The sequence below is a fragment of the Saccoglossus kowalevskii genome, chromosome 17, assembly GCF_978046115.1.
Source record: "Saccoglossus kowalevskii chromosome 17, keSacKowa6.1, whole genome shotgun sequence".
Taxonomy (NCBI): Eukaryota; Metazoa; Hemichordata; class Enteropneusta; family Harrimaniidae; genus Saccoglossus; species Saccoglossus kowalevskii.
The window spans coordinates 15,653,532-15,676,941 of record NC_140657.1 but is presented as its reverse complement, the minus strand read 5'-3'; the positions used below and the strand labels follow the sequence as shown (position 1 = coordinate 15,676,941).

The 23,410-nt window shown below is 34.1% G+C and overlaps 1 protein-coding gene across 1 annotated transcript; it reads right to left on the bottom strand.

The window, feature by feature from the left end:
• Positions 1 to 1,402: 1,402 nt before the first annotated feature.
• On the bottom strand, positions 1,403 to 20,048 carry LOC100369188 (dimethylaniline monooxygenase [N-oxide-forming] 2-like). The gene is made up of 7 exons (XM_002736767.3): positions 19,883 to 20,048; positions 16,414 to 16,884; positions 8,289 to 8,347; positions 7,583 to 7,765; positions 4,979 to 5,180; positions 4,348 to 4,580; positions 1,403 to 1,933 (listed from the first exon to the last, which is right to left on the bottom strand). The coding sequence occupies exons 1-7, from the start codon at positions 19,998 to 20,000 to the stop codon at positions 1,565 to 1,567; spliced, it is 1,635 nt and encodes a 544-aa protein (XP_002736813.3). The 5' UTR covers positions 20,001 to 20,048; the 3' UTR covers positions 1,403 to 1,564.
• Between the last annotated feature and the right edge of the window lie 3,362 nt (positions 20,049 to 23,410).

Sequence of the window (23,410 nt, the reverse complement as noted above, 5' to 3'; positions counted from 1 at the left end):
TGAATCCACACATGAAAATCCAGTGTATACAGACTTAATTGCCGTGTTGTCTGGTAGGGATGGGATTACGGCTGCTAATGGTTTTCCTGATATGATGCTGAACCTAAACTAGTGCTGCTATGATTTGTCGGCATTGCATTAATATTCTACGTGGATTTGGTGACTATCTTCTTGAGTATATCCAGAGTGTGACTTGCATAGTACAGACATACTCACTTAGTGTGACCTGCAGTGCCAAGATTGACTATTAAGTGATAATACAGAGCGTATTTAGTAGATACATTGCGGATATTCTATGATATCTTTCTTTCACTTGGGGGATATAGAGGAAACACTAAATTGGTATGCTAATTAATATGCAAAGATTAACTAAAAGTTATTAGCATACCAGTATACCAATTAAAGTTTTGATGCATTTGTGCAAACAGATATATAATGAAAAAAAATAAAACTGATTATTATGCAAATTATTAGCCAAGCTATTTCTATACCTATCACCGATTAACACACTCAGGACAGTGACAGAAAAAGTACGGGAATCTACTGGATTGTTTCGTCTGCACTACATTCAGCCTGAAAAGAAAAGCGACTACTGTCTTTACCAGCTATCTAGTTCTCACTCTACCATTGAGTCCAGTAGGTTTCTAGTTTGGCTATAGAAGACCATACATATTCTGAACAATGGTTTAAAATTGTAAAGCCTGTTTGGGGAATCATGTAACAAATACGGTAGTTTTATGCAGCCTGTAATGTCAGTTTCTACCGTACTTCAGAAAAAATGTGCAATGATTTCATGTTTTAATACATACATAATAGATACTTATCTGCTATCAATTTATTTATTTATGAAATATATTTATTTAATTATAGCAGTCCAGTGTGATAATACCTCTGTTATACTAATGTGTATCATAATTATACTATGTAATAAAAATAACAGCAATTTTTGTTTTTGAAATTTGTTTCACGGATTGTGAAACTGTCACTGTAGCCTGTACTTTGAACAAGTACAAATAAAATACATTCAAATAAACACATTGTCAATTGTATAGCACAGCTGTTTGATCTACAAAAATCGAAAAATATTTATCTAATTTAAAGTTGTCATAACGAGAAGAAGAAATAAGATAGATGAAAGCTGAGGTATATATATATTTTAAGCATACATAAAATCAATCACATTGGAGGTTTTCCAAGAAAAAATTTGAAAATAGTATTTTTTACTAAAAATATTTACTATAAAATAGAAAACTGAAGGTATCTTCATCATTATTTGATGTAGATTCACCAAAAGCTTTCTACCTCTTAAGTATGTAAGCAGAAAGACTGTTTTTAAGTAGACATCCCCAAAGTTGAAAGCTGACGATAAGACACATGATGATGATGAACAATCAGACATACATTTGTGTATAATTAACTTTATCATAATTAATCATAATTTTATTAATAATTAACTTTAACTTTATTCAATGCATAATTTTCAGCTACAGTTGATTCTGCAACAAGATATATATTGGAGATATCAGAGGAGCCATAGAGCAGTGTTTATCACCTTTTAAACTGTTTATTTGTTTCTTGGACACAACTGTTCAATCCAATTAATTAATTGGAATGATTTCTCACGATTAACTAACAGATAAACAAAGCAAAGACCACCTGCAAGAAATAAACTCTGCTTGAAGAGAAACGATTTTTCACTTTTTATAGCATTTGTCGTTTTATTAAGTGGATATTTTGTGTTGTCCCAGGTGCTTAAGATGGTCTGCTTAGCCCCATCCCATGTAGCAGGACCCCGAAGACGATACCATGCTCCGATAGCAGGCCCCATGTAATATTCGTAGATAAGTCGTGGGTCTGGAAAGAGTAGGTTCCAGAGAGTCGGTAATACACCAATATCCCTTGCAATGTCATCTTGATAAGAAGTGCATAATAACTACAAAATATAAACATATCATGTAATGTCATGTAACCGCAAGAAAATGTAATCAATATGTATAACATTACACATAACCTGGAAAAAAACTAACAAATATTTTTTTCAAACAGAAAGCATACGAGTATAACATTCAAAAAATGAAACATTAACAATCAACGCCAAGATTCAAAACTCAGAACTTTGTATATAAAACAGCTGTGCATGAATAAGTTAGATGAAGTGACAGTTTGACTGTCTCCATGCTGCCCAAGAGCTTAATTTTTCCTCCTGCACTTTCTGAACACGAGGTCATGAAAAATTAAGAATGAATACATAGGGTACATGAAGCATCATCAAATTATCAATAAAATTTCACAGATTCAAAGAGACAAGGGGAGAAACAGGTGCAAATCTAGAAAAATCATTTAATAAATTATGTTTTGACTTGTGTTGGTCTGAATGGGGGTAATGCAACTGAAACCTGATTTTGACAAGCCATGCATGGCATAGTCCCAGTTAGTTATCAAATTTAAGATATATAGTTTAGTTTATAGTAATATAGTTGGAACACAAGTCATTGAAAATGACATAGTCCCCATTAAATTTTTGAAAGTCCTCTTTGTGCTCGTCATATTAAAGCGAAGGGGTTGTTGCGAGCGTGTCCTTGAAACTTGAGTTCCATGTGGCGTATACAACAGATTGTTTATTTACATCAAAACACGTGTTCCGTGTAGTAGTAATATGGCCAAAAATAAAAACAGCCGTTATTCGGCCATCTTTGATCTGATTATGAAACACACTGATATGTATGATGTATGTGCCAAATACGAATGAAAATGGTACATAAATTGTGGAAATATAGTAGTAAGGCCAAAATGTCAGATGGCTGTCAACAGGGTGTTAGCCAGCCACCAGTCCACCCACCAAACAGACTGGCAACTTTGATTTTTGACTGGCAACTTTTTCCCATTTTTGTGTTTTTTCCTATTGTTCTTTGATAATTTTACCAAAATATATTAAAAACCATCTACATTTTCATGAAGTTGAATTGTTTTGGACTGGCAGTTTCAAATTCCTGGCTAATAGCCTGGCTGTCAATCGGCCATCCTTGACCAGATTTTGAAACAAATTGTCATGGACTTGCATCCTAACATGTATAAAGTACATGTATGTGCCAAATTTGAATAAAAACTGACAGAGCACGTCCAAGATACCGCATAAAAAATAAAAAACAAGATGCCTGCCAGTCGACCATCTTTGATCCAATTGCGAAATAAATCGTCATGGACATGTATCCTAACATGTATAATCTATGTACCAAGTTTGAATGACAACTGACAAAGCATGTCCAAAATACAACATTTTCAAAAAACAAGATGGCTGCCAGTCGACCATTTTGAATCGAATCGCTGAACCACTGCATGTGCATATGTCCCACATAAGGTACTATGCACATGCAAAGAATGAACGGAATCAGTCTACAGGATTCTGAAATATGACTCTGGACAGACTGATGCACTGACGGTCGGACACACGGACGGACAGACTCAGGAACTCACAGACGGCTGGGGACATGTATCCTAACATGTATGATCTATGTACTAAATTTGAATGAAAACTAACAAAGCATGTCCAAAATACAACATTTTCAAAAAACAAGATGGCTGCCAGTCGGCCATCTTTGATCCAATTGTGAAATAAATCGTCATGGACATGTATCCTAACATGTATAATCTATGTACCAAGTTTGAATGAAAACTGACAAAGCATGTCCAAAATACAACATTTTCAAAAAACAAGATGGCTGCCAGTCGGCCATTTTGAATCGAATCGCTAAACCACTGCATGTGCATATGTCCCACATAAAGTACTAGGCACATGCAAAGAATGAACGGAATCGGTCCAAGGGATTCTGAGATATGACTCCGGACGGACGGACGGATGGACGGAGACCGAATTATAAGTCCCCGTTTTCGGACTTTAAGTCCCCGTTTTCGGACTCCGTCCGAACGGGGACTAATAAAAATACATGTGAAAACAGCCGTAAAATAGGCTCTTCACATCGGATTCACAAAATATCAGTACCAACAGAATCCTTGTCCTTTCTGGATCAGAAGTGTACTAATTTTGATGAAATACAAACGTGAATTATCAAAATAAATGTCCGAGTGTCCGTCAGCGTAACGCATCACACTCTTCGCTCACTACTGCAGATTCAAAAACTAACTCGTCACAAGTCAATGTAAAGTTAAATTGAATTCATCACAACGTTGTTACCACACACACACACACACACACACACACACACACACATAGGTCAATCCATATGTCCCTGTTTTCAGACTGTGTTCGAACGGGGACTAAAAATCAGTGTTCTTATTGTTTTTACAGAAAAAAATATTTTATGTTCAAGTTTTCAATTCATAACTTACCGGATCATATAATCGCCCAACACGAGGTCGTGTATGAATATCATTAACCATGGTCTTCATATTAGGAAGATTGAGACGTCCACTTAATAGTCTGGCACTCCAACGTGATTGAAGTTCTAGCACATTAAATGTTGTTGGAATAAACTTTAATAGAATTCCAATTATCATCAGCGTGTTATGTTTCAATCCCAATGGCAGTATGTATCGATAAAGATTCAATTTTTCAGTTTCATCTGAAAAAAAATCAAAAAGAAATATACCACGTTTACTCTATTAGTAAAGTGCATTTCAAATAGATTTATAAATGGCTTGTGGCAGAGGTAGATGAGATCCCTCGCTGCCTCAGTGTATACTTTTCAGTATTCTCGTGATAACGTATTTTTATAAATATTTTAATAACTGAGCAAAGGAAAAACATTTCGCTTTTTCTAAGCATTCAGTGATAGGTTTTGATTTCTAACATGCACTATAATGTTTCTGTGTTCAAAGTAAATAAAAAGTGTTTGCATGGATATGACGTCAAACCAAGAAATGTTTATGGCATAGTTTTTCCCCATATAAAAGAAAATGGAACACTGGAATAAGTTCAAACACATTTTTCTAGAACGCTATTCTTGTTTTTGATACACACCAAAAATTAATGTTTCATCAATAATGGGATATGATATCTCGTATCCGGTAGCCAAGATGATAACATCCACGTCATCAATAACGCTGCCATCGATAAACTCCACACTTGTCTCAGTTATCCTGGCTATTTCTGGTACAACATTCACATGGTTGCAAGCAATACGATCTAGTATTTCATCATTTACCATGACCCCAGCAGATTTCTGCATGACAATAGAAAATATGGTAATCACAAACAAATAGTCAGTTTATATTATTAATGAGCATTCAGTGTTTTCCGAGGACATAACAGAGTTGCAACATGTAATAATGAGTATATTGTACATTTTTCTATGCATAAAAATCTAACCAAATTAATTTATTCTGCTCAGTTGTAAAACTTGTGAATCCGGAATCAATAAATTCATGAATCTGAATCTAACCAAATCAATTTATTCTGAGCATGCTCAGTTGTAAAACTTGTGAATCTGGAATCAATAAATTCACGAATCTGAATCTGAATCTAACCGAATCAATTTATTCTGAACATGCTCAGTTGTTCTGTCAATGTTGCTGGGAGAGGTAATTTTTGATGAAAATCTTGAAAAAGACCTACTTAGGATTTTCAGATTTGGAAAAAAATAGTCAAAATAATATTGTTCATCAACCTGCCAAGTTTCAGTGATATCTGCTGCAGAATTTCTGAGAAAATGTTGGAGATGGAAAGCGGAAAACGGCTGCGCCTGAACGGGGACTAATAAACAGAAATAATTTTTAGAAATTGCGAAAGGGAAATGGACATGTGTTTGTTACTCATCACAAAAATGAATTTGTATTCACTATTGTTATTTTTAAATTCTTTATTAATTTTTTCAGCCTCAATGAATAATGTATCTCTTTGGGTGCAGTACTGAGGACATGGTAACACAAATTGTTTCTCAACCTCTATTTCATTTGTGTCGCATATTCTGTTATTTAATGGAGTCTTGTTATGGCGACCTGTTTCTATCTTAATGGTGTGGTTACTAAGTCTAAATTTTGTCATGGTTTCACACAGTTTTGGATTTTTAGGTCAATGAGATAATTTTACAGTGCATAAATGCCTGATACTTTCAAATCAGATGTATGGGCTACCAATGTTACACAAAGCATGGTGTATGTCAGCTGTCTGCAAAGATGATATTACTGTCAACTGAAAAAACTACACAGAAGAACACATAACAATGTTCAGCCATTTTTTTTACCATAAAGTTGAAGGTCAATTTGCTGTATGTGCAAGAGAACACCACCAACTTTTTATGTTCAAATCTACTACATTCAAATCTACAATGTTCAAATCTGCTATGTTCAAATCTACTACATTCAAATCTACAATGTTCAAATCTGCTATGTTCAAATCTACTATATTCAAATCTACAATGTTCAAATCTGCTATGCTCAAATTTACTACATTCAAATTTGCGGTTCAAATCTACTACATTCAAATCTACAATGTTCAAATCTGTTATGTTCAAATCTTCAATGTTCAAATCTTCAATGTTCAAATCTGATATGTTCAAATCTGATATGTTCAAATCTACTACATTCAAATCTACAATGTTCAAATCTGCTATGTTCAAATCTACTACATTCAAATCTACAATGTTCAAATCTGCTATGTTCAAATCTACTACATTCAAATCTACAATGTTCAAATCTGCTGTGTTCAAATCTACTACATTCAAATCTACTACATTCAAATCTACAATGTTCAAATCTGCTATGTTCAAATCTACTACATTCAAATCTACTACATTCAAATTTGCGGTTCAAATCTACTACATTCAAATTTGCGGTTCAAATCTACTACATTCAAATTTGATAGTTCACATCTACTACATTCAAATTTGATAGTTCACATCTACTACATTCAAATTTGCTATGTTCATATTTACTACACACAAATTGGCTATGTTCAAATCTACTACATTCAAATTTGCTAGTTCACATCTACTACATTCAAATTTGCTATGTTCAAATCAACTACATTCAAATCTGTTATGTTCAAATCTAATACATTCAAATTTACTATGTTCAAATCTACTACATTCAAATTTGCTATGTTCAAATCTACTACATTCAAATTTACTATGTTCAAATCTACTACATTCAAATTTGCTATGTTCAAATCAACTACATTCAAATCTGCTATGTTCAATTCTACTACATTCAAATCTGCTATGTTCAAACCATCGCAATAACTTAATCGTTTAACGTTCAATTTTAGATTTCTCATATTTTAAATTTAAATGTTCAAATTTTAACATTTGTTTTTCATATTTTTAATTTAAATGCTCATATTTTAAACTTTAATGCTCCTACTTTACCATTCGTTTTTCATATTTTAAATTTAACTGCTCATATTTTTAATTTAAATTTTCATCTATAAATTCATCATAGTTTTAATTATAGCCCTAATGACAAACCATAAACTAACTTTGAAGTTTTACAAGCATAGGGTAAATATATCTAAAGGTGTTAAATTTCTCCAATCTACTGTAGGATTAACATCAAATGGCCATATGGTAACATTTCTGATGCTGACCAAGTCTTATCATCAACAGTAGAATGCAAACATATCACTTACTTGTGTTCTTTGAGCTGATCCAGGGCTGTATATAGTACAAGGACTGCTCTTGTCCAGTTTATTGTTACCTACGCATGCTGGCAACATTTGGCGTATTCGTTGTGCAATAAACATAGTTGTAGGCCAACCATCATTTGCAATACGAGGACTAACAATATAAGGACTACGTACACTTAGATAAACCTACAAAACAATTTAGAAATAGAGGAGAATAACCGCACACTATGTCAGAATAAATAATAGATACTAAAAAGATTATACTATGAAATACTATGATTGAATGAATGAATGCATGATGAATGAATGAAAGAACAAACAAACAAACAAATAAACAAATAAATAAATAAATAAATAAATAAATAAATAAATAAATAAATAAATAAATAAATAAATAAATAAATAAATAAATAAAATATGAAGATATGACACCAAAAACAAAAATTATTGCTAAATTTTGAATTATTATTTTTAAATTATCTAAAATTTACTTTGTGATTCTAAAAGCTACTAACTTCAAATCCACAGTTTTAAAACTAACCTTTCAATGGTGTGATTAAAAATATATCACTATTTTGAATGGCATCTACGCTGTCATCTCAAACCATACAGTTCATCCAACTATAGCTCTACTCTACTATGGTGCAAGTTATTTTATTCTACACTTTGGAGTTACATCCAAGAAAGGAAGTCGATAATTTTCACAAACCTTACTACAGTAATTACGTCCCAGTTCACAGCTTACTTCTCCGGCTGTATGTGACGCACCTGAAAAAAATAATGATAGATCCTTAACCTTAGTTTACAACTTTTCAACAGCATACACAACCACAATTTTGATGAAACAATAACTAAATATTACATTATTTAATGGAACAGAGAAAACAATCTATTGGCATGCACATACTGCATTAAACAATCATCTATTAGCATGTACATACTGTGGTAAACAGTCATCTATTGACATGTATATATATATATCTTTATTTCGTACTGTGGCCATTGGCCTTATGTACAGATACAAATAAATACATAATAAATTAGATTGGAATGGTCGCAGAAACAAGTAAAGAAAAACAAATATAAAATCATAATACATAACATTTGCATAATTAAGTGTTCTCTTCAAGCATAAGCTGACGTACTTGAAAACTATAAAATATAAATTTACCAAGGTTTAATTGTATATATGGGGTTTGATTCTGAAATAATGAAATAAACTTTATCTCTGTAGGTGGGGAGAAGTAATACTGTGCAATAAACTTCAACCTTAGGGAGCTGTATTTGGGACAAACTAATGTAAAGTGGTATTCGTCCTCAATTACATTACAGCCAAAAGGACACAACCTCTGGTTACGTGGAGTACCACTGGCCCTACCCTTTTCAATTTGTAGTACATGGGACGAGATCCTTAATCTACATAAAGCATTTCTATATATTGCATAAGACTGACCAATATTTGTAAGATATTTCTCACATGTTAATTCATGTTTCACCTTACAATAAGTTACTAGTTTGAGACTTCTATTAATTTCAGAGCTCCAATCTTGTCTGGAAATATCAAAGCACCTCTGTTTAAATAGTTCCAGGAATGCAATAGAGTTACTTACATATTGGTCAATCCAAATATGTCCAAAACCATATTTATAGAGAAGATTTTTAACTGTCAAAGCCCAGCAAATAGCACCTGCTCCTGCCATATTAAGTTGAAATTTATACGATTCTTTTAAAATATGTGGAGAAACATCACGTATTAGTTTTAACCAAAAACGAATAATTTCAACATTTACATACACTCTAAGATAATGCCGACCCAACTCTCCCCTAACAGCGGAATTAGTGGCAACCAAACTAACACTTAGTAAAAATTTGCAAAATTTATTGTGTACTCTCTCCACATCATTAATATCAGAATGAGTGCCCCAAATAGCACTACCGTAGAGGAGAATTGGGAGGATTTTACAATCAAATATACGAAAAGCAACATCAGGCGGCACACCACCCAAATTCTGTATCTTTTTTTCCAAACAAAAAAGTGCTTTACTGGCCTGTTGAGAAACATATTTTTGTGCCTGGTACCACTTTCCAGAACTGGAAAGTATAACCCCCAAATAATTATATTTTGAAACAGTTTCAATGCTTTTACCCTTCCAAAACCATTTTTCACTGTTTTTTAAACGACCCCCTTTCCGAAAAACAATAATTTTAGTTTTCTTAAGGTTCACTGTAAGTCTCCACTTTGAACAATAGTCTGCCAAATTATTCAATAATCGTTGTAAACGAATGGGTGTACTACTAAACAGAGCCAGGTCATCTGCATACAATAGGTAACACAATTTCAAAGCACACAGGTAAACTACACTTTCATGACCTCGTTGAAAAGCCCCATGAAGATCATTAATGTAGAAACAAAATAAAAGAGGTGAAATCACAGAGCCCTGTTGCAAACCCATACTAATATTAAAGTAGTTAGTTACCCCCCAGGGAGTTTTCACTGCTGCCTTTACATGCTGGTACATTGAATATAAGGAATTAAATAATTTGCCTTTGAGACCGGTCTTCGATAATTTGTAAAACAATGAGCAATGATGTACCCTGTCGAAGGCCTTCTCATAGTCCACAAATGCACAATAGAAACGACCTTTTAACTGAAAGACATATTTTTCCACAAGAGTACGTAAAATGAAAACATTATCTAATGTGCTTCTATGTTTCTGGAAACCACTTTGTTCTTCTACAATTTCATTATAATGTTTTAACCAGGTATTTAACCTATTACTTAATATACTTGTATAAATTTTACTTATGACGTTTAATAACATAATACTCCTATAATTACCGGGGTCATCCTTATTTCCCTTCTTGTATACAGGCGATATTAATCCCCTACCCCATTCATCAGGAAAGATTCCCTGGTCAAATACCTTGTTGTATAAAATAAATAACATTTCATGGATTTCTATGGGAGCATTTTTCCAAAATTCTGTGGGTATACCATCTGGTCCTGGGGCTTTATTTGTCTTTAATTTACTTAAATTTTCCCTAATTTCATCCAAAGAAATAGGCCCATCAAATTCAGAAACATTTAATTCGTTATTTAACACCGCATTATCTTCTAAATCATCCATGTAGTTTTTGATTGATGCGAAAAACTCTTTTTGATTTTCGTCCTCCATCAAGGTTAGAGGGTTAAATAAATCATTAAAATAGTTAAACCATTCAACCTCTGATATACTGTCTGGCACATTGGGCCTATTAGATTTCAAACTCTTCCAAAATTGTTTTGAATTAGGTTGTATTGCCATTTTTAAAAATTCATCACGTTTTTTTCTTTGATAATTATTTTTCTTATCACGAACTAGTTGCCTGTATGAGTATTTAGACTGCAAATAATAGTCTAAGGTAGCCTGACTTCTACAATTTCTGAAACGATTCAATGCTTGATTTACTTCTCTTTTAGTAGTACAACATTCCTTGTCAAACCAGGAGTTAAAATATGACCTGCCAACATAATTAGGTTTGTGCATCATATGTGTGTTACAAGCATATATAATATCAACTAAATTATTTGCAGCTTTACTTACATTTCCCTGCCTAATATTATCATGAAAATCATGGCACATCCCCTCAACGTGTTGTAAATTAATATTATTATAATACTTTGGTTTTCCCTTGGTGTCCCACCTTAGTTTAGGAGTAGAATAATTGACACTATGTTGAAAGTCATTGACATTCGCAGAATTGGAACCATAAGCAAGTGATATAGCAAATTCAAGTGGCATATGATCAGAATCAACCCGAGCTCCAACTGTAAATACATTGAACAATGGAAACGTATTTGGAAATGACAAAACATAGTCAACAACACTTGTCCCAACCTCTGAAATAAAAGTAAAATTCCCACTACCAGTGTTTTTATAAACCCTACCATTCACAATTCTGAGGCCAGTGCTAATGCAAAAATCCAGAAGTTCACTACCATATTTATTGATTTCATTATCCATCGACTCCCTTAAAGGTATATCATTACTTTGCTCTAAATCATCTATTGGCAAATACATTGTATTTAGATCAACATTATCACCATAGTTACCAGTTCTACTATTTAAGTCGCCTACAATTATGACATTACAACCAAATTTTGCAGAATATACAATCAGATCTTTTTCTAATTGATCAAAGTATTTTTCATGTGCAAATATTGAACCCTCGGGAGGTCTGTACACTGTTGCAAATACAAGTATTGTGTGATCATTGCTTATAATCCTAGACCAAACACAGTATGGATCTTTAGAAATATGCTTAATTTTAAATTGACCTATGTTCTTTTTACGAAAAAACACAGAAATTCCACCGGAGGCTCTTCCATATTTTTTCTTTTTTAGACCACTAACATGTAGTTCCTCATACCCTTCAATCTTAAAATCAAATATGGTACTCACCCAAGTTTCTACCATGTATATATACATACTGTGGTAAACAGTCATCCATTGACATGTACATATTGTAGTAAACAGTCATCTATTAGCATGTACCGTAACATACTGTGTTAAACAATCATCTATTAGCATGTACATACTGTGTTAAACATTCATCTATTGACATGCACATACTGTGTTAAACAGTCATCTATTGACATGTACCGTAACATACTGTGTTAAACAGTCATCTATTGGCATGTACATACTGTGTTAAACATTCATCTATTGGCATGCACATACTGTGTTAAACAGTCATCTATATATTGACATGTACATACTGTGTTAAACAGTCATCTATTGACATGCACATACTGTGTTAAACAGTCATCTATTGGCATGTACATACTATGTTAAACAGTCATCTATTGGCATGAACATACTGTGTTAATAAGTCATCTATATATTGGCATGAACATACTGTGTTAATAAGTCAATTGGCATGTACATACTGTTTTAAACAGTCATCTATTGGCATGCACATACTGTGTTAATAAGTCATCTATTAGCATGACTTGTACATACTGTGTTAAGCAGTCATCTATTGGCATGAACATACTGTGTTAATAAGTCATCTATATATTGACATGTACATACTGTGTTAAACAGTCATCTATTGGCATGCACATACTGTGTTAAACAGTCATCTATTGGCATGCACATACTGTGTTAAGCAGTCATCTATTGGCATGCACATATTGTGTTAAACAGTTATCTATTAGCATGCACATACTGTGTTAAACAATCATCTATTGGCATGCACATACTGTGTTAATAAGTCATCTATATATTGACATGTACATACTGTGTTAAACAGTCATCTATTGGCATGCACATACTGTGTTAAACAGTCATCTATTGACATGTACATGCGATGTTAAACAGTCATCTATATATTGATATGTACATACTGTATTAAACAGTTATCCATGGCATGTACATACTGTGTTAATAAGTCATCTATATATTGACATGTACATACTGTGTTAAACAGTCCTCTATTGGCATGCACATACTGTGTTAAGGTAGCGAGACTATTATTTGTGTTGAAAATTACAATTTTCACATTTATTTATTAATTGATGAAATGCACTATAAACTTTCATGTGATAAAGTCAACATAACATAGAATGTCATGTAAGTTGGTTAAAATGTAGATTTTCTGAAGGGAAGCAAGGCAGCCTCAGTAGTGTTTTCCAAAATCAACAACACAGGTTTAATCTGTGTGCCTATAAGTTTCAAAGATAAACTCAAGACAAAGCAATGTTAGGATGTGTTATCAATAGCTATCTGACACACAATTAGTGTTTCCAAACATTTGAGTGGTTTGTCTCCGCCCCTATTTGTTTCACAGATTAGTCATTTGCATATGAATGTGTCAGACACAAGGTCACACAGCCACTAAAAAAATCATTGATTTTGGTGTTTTCATATGCCGAATTTATCCAATTATAGCTATCCCATTCCTTTATTTTTTTGGTTTTCAATAGCCTTACACATTTGGATGTCCCTACACATGTTAAAACAGACCTTGATGGGAAAACAAATTGATTGTGCCGATAAACAAGCTTGAAAATCTTTGCTGTTACTTCATGGACGTTTTCTAGGAGTTTATGTTTTTCAAAATACAAGGTCTTTAACAAAAAATAACGTATACTTATTATCGTCGGATTAACACCAAATTTTCACAACTTTTAGGTGACAGTGAGAGGAACTTGAATGTGTCCAGACAAACTATTTCATCGATTATTTACCAACGAGTTGTGGTTTGAGTTGGGGGCAATGCGACTAAAACAGTAATTGAAATTCAGCACACTATTTTTTAAAACGCGTTGCTTCAAAAAAAATGACCAGACACATTCAATTTACCAGACTATTGAACAATGAGGAAAAGTGAAAAAATTACTTCTTATCGCCAGCATAAATGCGTAATTATTTTTTTTACAGAAAAAGTAAATTTTCACTTTTGGTTGAGTAACGTGTCGTAGAATGCAGATACGGGCATGCAAAATACATTTGTGAAAAGCTTGAAGTCTGGCGATTCTAAAAATATATACTTTCCTGAGTCTATTTATAGTCATTTATTCACAATTAGAAGATGAAAACAAGTATGCAAATAATAGTCCCGCTACCTTAAAGTGTAACTGAATTGGGACAATTGACTTTTTTTGTGTGCAAAATTTATTTATAAAAACATTATGAAAAAAAATCAAGTGAAAAATGTACATAAATTAAGTAAACGATCAATAATAATGTTCTGGATAAGGACACGCCCACGTTCAGTTTCTTGGTCGACTCAGAGCGAGGCTCCAACTAGAGTACCTAATTAGCATACAAGGGTACTTTGTGACGTCACGGGGGGAACTTGTCATCGTCTCACAATGGCCGCTATACGTATGCAGTGCTCGGAAAGCGACACGGAATCTATGTTATCGTCTGACGAGAGTTATGAAATCGAAGAGTATGATGACAATGAGAGATGTCACGATTTTGTTTTAGAGTGCCAGGGACAAATTGGCCCATACAGGTTTGAACCTGCAAGAAAAGTACGCGATGTGGATGATCGTGTACCTTCCCAAAATGACCGTGACACAGAGTTTGAACATCGTGACCGGCTTGGTTTCCAGTTTCTGTCTTTTGTTCATCCAAATTCTAAACACATATCAGTGTGCAATTTTCAGTTTCTTGATCTTCTGAAGAAATCATGTAAAGACACAAAGTACGTGAACGGTGAATGCGTCCAGTGCTTACATTTTCCAATCGCCATTTTGTGTTTTGTTGTTGTTGTTCCACGATCGATCTAGTTATTTCGACTCTGGCATAATAACATGAATACATTCTAAACTTTTCAAGCAAATTAATATTCATATTCTACATGGAAAATATTATTCTTCTGGTTATTTACACAGTTATTCCCGAAACCCAAATAATTCATAACGAATCCAGATGGTGGATCAACAAATGATTCGGGCGTAAAATGGACACTGCAAATAACGGTATATGGAGAAGGTCCATCCCAATGTTTCCTGGTGTTCTTGACGGCTTTGGTCCACTGATGTCATAAATTCGAATCTTTTGGGAACCCATAAAGACTTACGCGATCGCCGTGTGTGTTACTACACCCGCCAACAACACAGCGTTTGCCCATGAAAACGATCGTGGTAACTTGTTGTATATGATGGTAACTCGTAAGAATTCTCGATCTTGGTAACTCGTTGTATATGTTTACGAAACGTGTGCGTATGGAAAATGATAAACAATCCTGTCTGCTAGCTAGCTCATGCTTTATGCTCCCGTTGGTGGCGCCATTTCGGTTACACTCGTAATGCCGAAAAAACTCGAAGGTGATGGGAGAGGGGGGCGTGGCGCGATTTCGGAATATCATTGACTGTTTACCCAATTTATATACCCTTTTCACTTGATTTTTTTTCATAATGTTGTTTATAAATAAATTTTGCACACAAAAAAAGTCAGTTGTCCCAATTCAGTTACACTTTTAAACAGTCATCTATTAGCATGTACATACTGTGTTAAACAGTCATCTATTGGCATGCACACACTGTGTTAATCAGTCATCTGTATATTGACATGTACATACTGTATTAAACAGTCATCTATTGGCATGTACATACTGTGTTAAACAGTCATCTATTAGCATGACTTGTACATACTGTGTTAAACAGTCATCTATTGGCATTCACATACTGTGTTAAACAGTCATATATTGGCATACACATACTGTGTTAAACAGTCATCTATTGACATGTACATACTGTGTTTAACAGTCATCTATATATTGACATGTACATACTGTGTTAAACAGTAATCTATTGGCATGCACATACTGTGTTAAACAGTCATCTATTAGCATGTACATACTGTGTTAAACAGTCATCTATTGGCATGTTCATACTGTGTTAAACAGTCATCTATTGGCATGTACACACTGTGTTAAACAGTCATCTATACCTATATGTATGATAAGAAGTTGAAAATATCAATTTTCACCAAAAATGACAAACATATTTACCTAAATTAGAGAATTGCTGATATTATCGCGTGATGAGCACATCTACGAGAAGTCTACCAAAGGTACATAAATCAGACTTTTAGTTTTCAAGAACAAGTTGAAAAAGTAATAAGTTAACAAGTTCAGGCACTGTTTGACAATAACTCATATGATAAGCTCAGCTCGATAAAGTCAACAGTTGACCTGAAAATCAAACATACATCTGTATGCACACACACAGACAGGGTAACCACAAAGACTTCTATTATGAGCTTCATACACAGGGAGGGAGTAAGTAAAAAAAAATTGTTTTCATAATTAAATATCTTAAAAAATGATTTACTCACCAACCACTATGACCTTTTTCCCAATAAAGGGAGCAGGTTGTCTGTAGGCATTTCCATGAATTGTAATTCCTTTAAATTTATCCAGCCCTGGAATAGCAGGAATGTATGGCTTTCCTAAACCACCGCCGCTACACATCATTATACCGTCAAATGTTTCCACTGTGACGTCACCACCACCATTGCCACCTTCCACGTACGAGACATCCCATTGTCCAGTAGTTTCATAGTCTTTACACATTTCAACTTTGACAACATTTCTGTTGTAATGGATATACTTGCCTAATCCAAAGTGATTTGCATAATTGACGAGATATTGAGTAACTGCATCATAGGGCAGATAAGCTGGGTCTTCTTTTCGGAGTGGAAAATCAGAGAAACATAATGTTTCCTTTGTGTTATTGGAGATAATACTTTTATAGGCTGCAGAGGACTGACCAGGTCTCAGGTCTTCGGTGTAGTACCAAACTCCTCCTGGGGAGAAACTTAAAGGGTCATTTGCTGCATTTATTTTGGATACTGTTTTTTTTTTGTAATTGAATAATATGTCAGGTCACATGACCTATACTTGCTCTGCTACGATAATATGCAGATATACATAATGCATTCTGGGTATATTTATGTACCAAATTAAAACTATTCTCGGTGACTAGCTATTTAAAAGTTCAAATAAAAAAGTTGGGGAAACGTTAACTAGTTTTTGAATTATAAATTTATGGACTTTGCCTAATTGTCAGTTTAAAAAAACTAGGTCTTAACAATAGAAAAAATTTTGTTTATAAAACTACTATCAGATTAGCAAAAAGATTTAGAGATTTCATTTTTACTAGCGACCATGTCTAACTGCAGTGTATCAAACTATAAAGGTAATCACAAAAATATATGCATTATAATTAATCCATTAATAATACCTAATTAATAGGGTCATATGCACGACCTCTATAAGGTCACACATCCTGGCATTTTCCGGGAGTACAAATTCACCAAAAAAAAAGTTAAAAATGACAACAATTCACATAATACTGGAAAGTATTGTTGTTATAAAACTAAGATCCCAATCCAATTATATGAACTCATATGCATTAGATTCACGCATGCACAGCATACTGGCCAGACATAAATACTTTTACATCATGTTTATTTCACTGATGGACCAAAATATCTTGAAAAATTTTGACTAATTTGAAACAAAAATTTCAATGAAAAAAAATTATTTTCAAATTAAACATGTTAGGGCTCACAATGAAAAAAAGGGTTTCTGGTCAATTTTTTTCCCCCAGATTATTTGTCGCTGCGGCCTCGCAATAAAAAAAAGGGGTTTCTGGTCAATTTGTTTTTTCCCCTAGATTATTTGTCGCTTTTGCAGGTTTACTAAATATGTTGATAGAGGGTGATGTGGTAAAATAAGTGCAGAAAAGTTCAGCCTGCACCACTGACTTGAAACTTTTTTGGGCTTATAGCTCCACATCAAAACTATCGCAAAGTTGAATCACAGTCCCTCCAGGGACCGTGGTTGAATATAGTCATTATCCGGTGTTATGGTGAAGTTGGAGATTACTTCAGTTTAGGGTTATTTAAAATTTGTCTTCACTGTATGGCGCCATAAAAGACAGATTGATTATCATACAAGGGATGCGGTAAAATAAACATGTACTCATATTACCCTAAAAACTATCAAGTCTGTGCAGTGTCCTATGACATCTATGTACCAAATTTCATTGAAATGTGATGATTACTACTTGAAATATCAAAAGCTGAAAATTAATTAATTATGCAAATTAGGTAATTAATATTGCACAGATGTTTACCCAAAACTAATCAAATCTGTGCATTAGTTTGGAGCATCTATGTGCCAAGTTTCATCAAAATCCAATGAGTGGTTCTTTAGATATCAGTGGAACAGTCATGGAACAGCTAAAAATCAGCAAATTATCATGCAAATTAGGTAATTAATATGCATGGATTTTTACCAAAACCTAATCAAATCTGCGCATTGGCCCAGAGCATCTATGCACCAAGTTTCAGCAAAAATCAATGTATGGTTCTTGAGATATCAGTGGAACAGACACATACACTAACTGCAAAGACTCCCTTTTTGTGCTTCGCACACAGGAGTCAAAAAATCAAAATTAATTAAATATTCATATTAGCTCATTAATTATGTTGAAAGTCAATATTGCATAGCACACATCTTATATTGACAGATCTAGTAAGTCTATACCAAGTTTTGTCTCATTCAGACAATTAGTTCACAAGATATTAAGAAAAAATAAAAATTCATTAAATATACAAGTGAGCTCGTTAATTAAATTGAAACTCAATATTGCATAGCATATATCTTATATTGACAAATCAAGTCTCTACCAAGTTTGGTCTGATTTGGACTATTAGTGCACAAGATATTAACAATTAATAATTAAATATGCAAATGAGCTCATTAATTGATTCCTTGAAAAAATAAATCAATGTGCATCGGTAAAAGTGGTAACTGTGTCTCAGCAAAATCAGTCCAGCCTTCTCAGAGAAATGACAATGGACACACCAGGACTGAATTTGAAGGAAATGTGACATTCAAAATGGCTGCCAGTCAACCATGTTTAATTGAATCCGTAAATAAACTGACATGCATCTGCACGGTGGGTCTCTTTATCACTGTACTAAGCTTCAACAAATTTGACCAAGTCCTCTTTAAAAAATTACAACGGACAACCCAAAGCATTAGATTCAAAATGGCCACCAGATGGCCATATTTAATCTATTCACACACAAAAAATGATGTTCATCTCTACCAGTGGTCACTCTGTCTTTGTACCAAGTCTCAGCAAAATTGGTCCAGGCATCTCTGAGAAATGAAGATGGACACACCAAGAAAAACTGAATTTTACAAGATTTTGACATTCAAAATGGCCGCCAGGCAGCCATATTTGATCAAATCAGGAAATAAATCTATGTCAATATGTATACATCTTCACTGAGTACCTAGCATCATTAAAATCAGTCAAGGCATCTTTGAGAAATATCAATGGACAGACAAAAGCCATGATTAACAATTAAAATGGCTGCCAGTCGGCCATATTTGATCATTTCAAAAAAGTAAAACAATTAAACGTGCATCTGTATGGGTGGTCCCTTTGTCTTAGTAACAAGTCTCAACAAAATCGGTCAAGCCATCTCCGAGAAATGATGATGGACACACAAGGACCGAATTTGACTGAATTTTGGCATTAAAAATGGTCGCCAGTCAGCCATATTTAATCGAATCGGAAAATAAATTGACGTGCACATGTATGGTTGACCACTATGTCTTTGTACCAAGTTTCAAAAAAATCATTCGGTCAGCCATCTCCGAGAAATTACTCCGGGCGGGTTGACGGACTGACGAAAGCGAAACTACAAGCCCCTCCCGGACTTTGTCCGGGTGGGGGCTAATAACAAGTGTCAGAAGCTGTCCAGGGACCTATGGCAGACATACCGAGCTGATCGTCTCGTTCAAAGCAGACTGGTTGCAGATCTTCTTCCAAACAACTTTTGATGGCAGTCAATCCCGACACTCCTGCACCAATAACTAGAATACGCTTTCTTTCTGTCATTGTAAATTCGTTAAATTCGATCCAGACCACGGGGTCCAAACACGAACAGTTCGGACTCCTTGATAAATAGCATATACGTGTTTTTAATGCGCATGCTTCATAACCGCCCCCAACGTTCGAACATGACAAGGAAAGGCGTGTATTTCGACCTATCAAAAATGTTGCATATTTTATTTTTAACAATATTTGGTTTCAAAAGTACTACTTTATTTAATTTTTGTTATAGCCTGTTACGTGTTTTACCCGGTAACACTTTAATAAGCATTTCTTAAAACAATTTACATAGGAATCCATGTCATTATTCCATGGAAAAATTGCGTTCCCCAGAATATTCTAAATATTCGCGACAATCAGCTACAAATACAAGTACAATTCTTATTGCAAGATGGACTTGAAATAAACATAATTACGCATTGTGCTGGATTGTTGGCTTGCTGTAGACTTTTCCTGTATTAAACAGTCCGGTAATCTTGTTTGAAAACAAATTAATAACATGGGTATCTTTCACGGGCACATGTTGCTCCAATCACCCGTACTTGAAAAGTAGCTCCTTTATTTTTCCCAAATAATCCTTCCTGTTGAACCTAGCGTACTCAGCATTGCTAAGCAAAAGGTTTCAGCTTGATTTTGGAGGGGCGCCCCAACACTTATTTCGAGGGGGAGACTGCCCCCTCTGCCCCTCTCTCTGTGCCGCCGCCACTGACGTTTCATATATAAAATCTACCACGTTTACCCCAAAAAAACCTCAATATTTTCACGAGAATTAACACTCATTACAAATATAAAAATATAAAATGTACTTTTCTATATTAGGTCTGTGTAATTATACACCATAAAAGTTTCGAGAGAGACCACGCACTTTCTTGATCGCAATTATTAGTCGGAAATTAAAGCGGAAACCCAATACTCCAATGTAAAATACTTCCAATTGGTTAATTTTTTCGTTATAACTGATTGATACGTCGACTGTACCTACATATTCAGCGTCATAAGAATACCCATGTTGTTGAAAGCCCTAGTTATTTCAATGCCCTTCATTTCAAACTTGTTCTTATATGAAGCAAGTGCGTTGTCTCGTATATATTTTAGACTCGAAATAATATGTAAGCCCCCCGCACAAAATCCACATGACTTAAGTTAATTTCATTATACATTTATTGAAGTGTTTTTTTTTAAAACTCAAACATGCAAAGCACACATAATAGAACGAGGCCAGATTAAAAAAATTGAGAAATCAATAAAAACGACCACCCTTTCTTTTTAGTTATTTCTGGTCAAGGCTTTGTAATACAATCACGTAGCCTGCTGTATCCCTACGAACCTGAGATTGAACTTCAACGATAATGTTATCCTCTGCCTAGTTCACAAGTAGACCATTCGAAATGTAAGTAACAATCTTGCTGAGGGAGGGGCAGCAAGGCAATACCTCTGTAATTGGCGACGTTCGTTTGGTGGAAAACTTATCCTTTTGCTCCAACTGGTTGATATTTATCCAGCGATAAAATTAAGTCTACAAGCCGTGATAAACATTGTCATTACAGTTTTTCAGCATTTCTTCTCCGGAGCAGGTGATTTTGATGTGTACAAATATCCTGTATTAATTTATTTATTCATTTACAAACAAGTTTAAAGCGGGAAGGTTGTCACCTGCGCACGCGCGGGAATTGAGTTTCAGGCGACGATAACAACACACTCAAAAAACTTTAAGGCTCATGGGTAGACGCTTGTTTGTAAACAAAGACACGCTATGGTCATCTGAGGCATGCACAGGTGACGACTCCCCGAAGACGCTCATTTTTTTTACAAATCATGAAACCGCCACCAACGTTCGTAGTTTGCAAATAAAGTTACAGTCGTCTAGTCGCAATTATTTACTATGCTTTTTGGTGCTCGCGCTTCTTTATTAACATTCAATGCGTTTTTTACATATTATTGTTTGTATATAATTCCAACAAATATAAATAAAAAATATAATACGTTGATCTTTGGTTTGAAGTGAACTCATCATTTCTCTGCATGTTTGAATGTTTGTATCCTAAACGGAAATGGACATAGATTAAAAATCCAATCAAACATGGTTGTCATTCCGTGACAAAAACAATCAGAAGAAAAAAAACATACACTCGAAGAAAAAAAAATATCTCGAATCATAATTAGCATTCATATTAAGAAATAAAAGCAAAATCATAAAGTGTACATAAAGATATTATATACATATATAATAGCACGAATCGGATTATTCACGAAACAAAATTAAACCGACATGTTAACTGGTGATATTTATATAATTGATTTATATTATATTATATTTTAATAATTAAAAATTGCCGCATTTTATAATAAGCTCAAATTCATAACAAAAACGCCAAATAAATAAATAAATGTACGAAAGATATCCCATACTATTTTGGGTTTTGTGTAATACTAAATTTGTCTTTCAAAACTGAATTACGAAACCCATAGCAACAATAAAATGAATGAATGCAGCGAGAAAATCCGAAATAGATGTACAATCGTTATTTGTATTATAAATAAAAACACCAATAACAAACTTATGTAACGTTAACGTTCTTTGTGGCCCGCGAAATATACCCAGGGGAGGGGTTTCTTTGAATAAAATATGGTACGCAAGCTGAAGTAAAAAAAAAAACGCGTAAAAGGGTGTTATTTAGCTATTTGACGCGTATACGCGTGTACCGTTTTTAGGGATTAATATTTTAAAATACATTAAATAGAGTGTGAAAAAAGAAATCTCATGAATTCATGTTACCTCAACTTGGAAATAGCATGCTTTTAGTAGTATGTATATACGGTATCTATTTTAAGTTTCTGCACTTGAAAAAGGGTATATTTTAACAAAAATAAGTACGGGTTTAGAGGCTTTTTTGAAAAGCTATACTTAAGCATGGGTACAAGTTCTGACTTGGAGTACCCCCCTGGGGAAATATGCCATCACCAATTATTTTTTTCGAGTCAGCATGACGTCCGAAAACGATGTGATTAGATAATAGCAACCCCAACCCCGGTGTCGAGAGTCTCTTACGAGTGATATACACGGAGCATATACTACCGTACGCCATGGCTACTTTAACTAAGTGGGTTCTCCGGCGTTTTTTTTTTTTTTTTTTTTTTTTTTTTGTGGGGTTAGGGTTCGTAACTGGGCTATATCCGAAATAATCATGAAATGCCATGATAAACAAACGAAACAATCAATAAAAACGTATATGGAAGTAATAAACACGTAGAATAGTGTATTACATCAATGCAGTACTAGTATATCCACTGATATACCAGAGACCTTACCAGAAAGTTACATAAACAGATGCAATCGTAAAACACAACAACGCGGTAAGGACTGCATGGCGCGTCTTATTTATAGTCTCTGTAGAGTACTGAAACCTCGGCGGGAA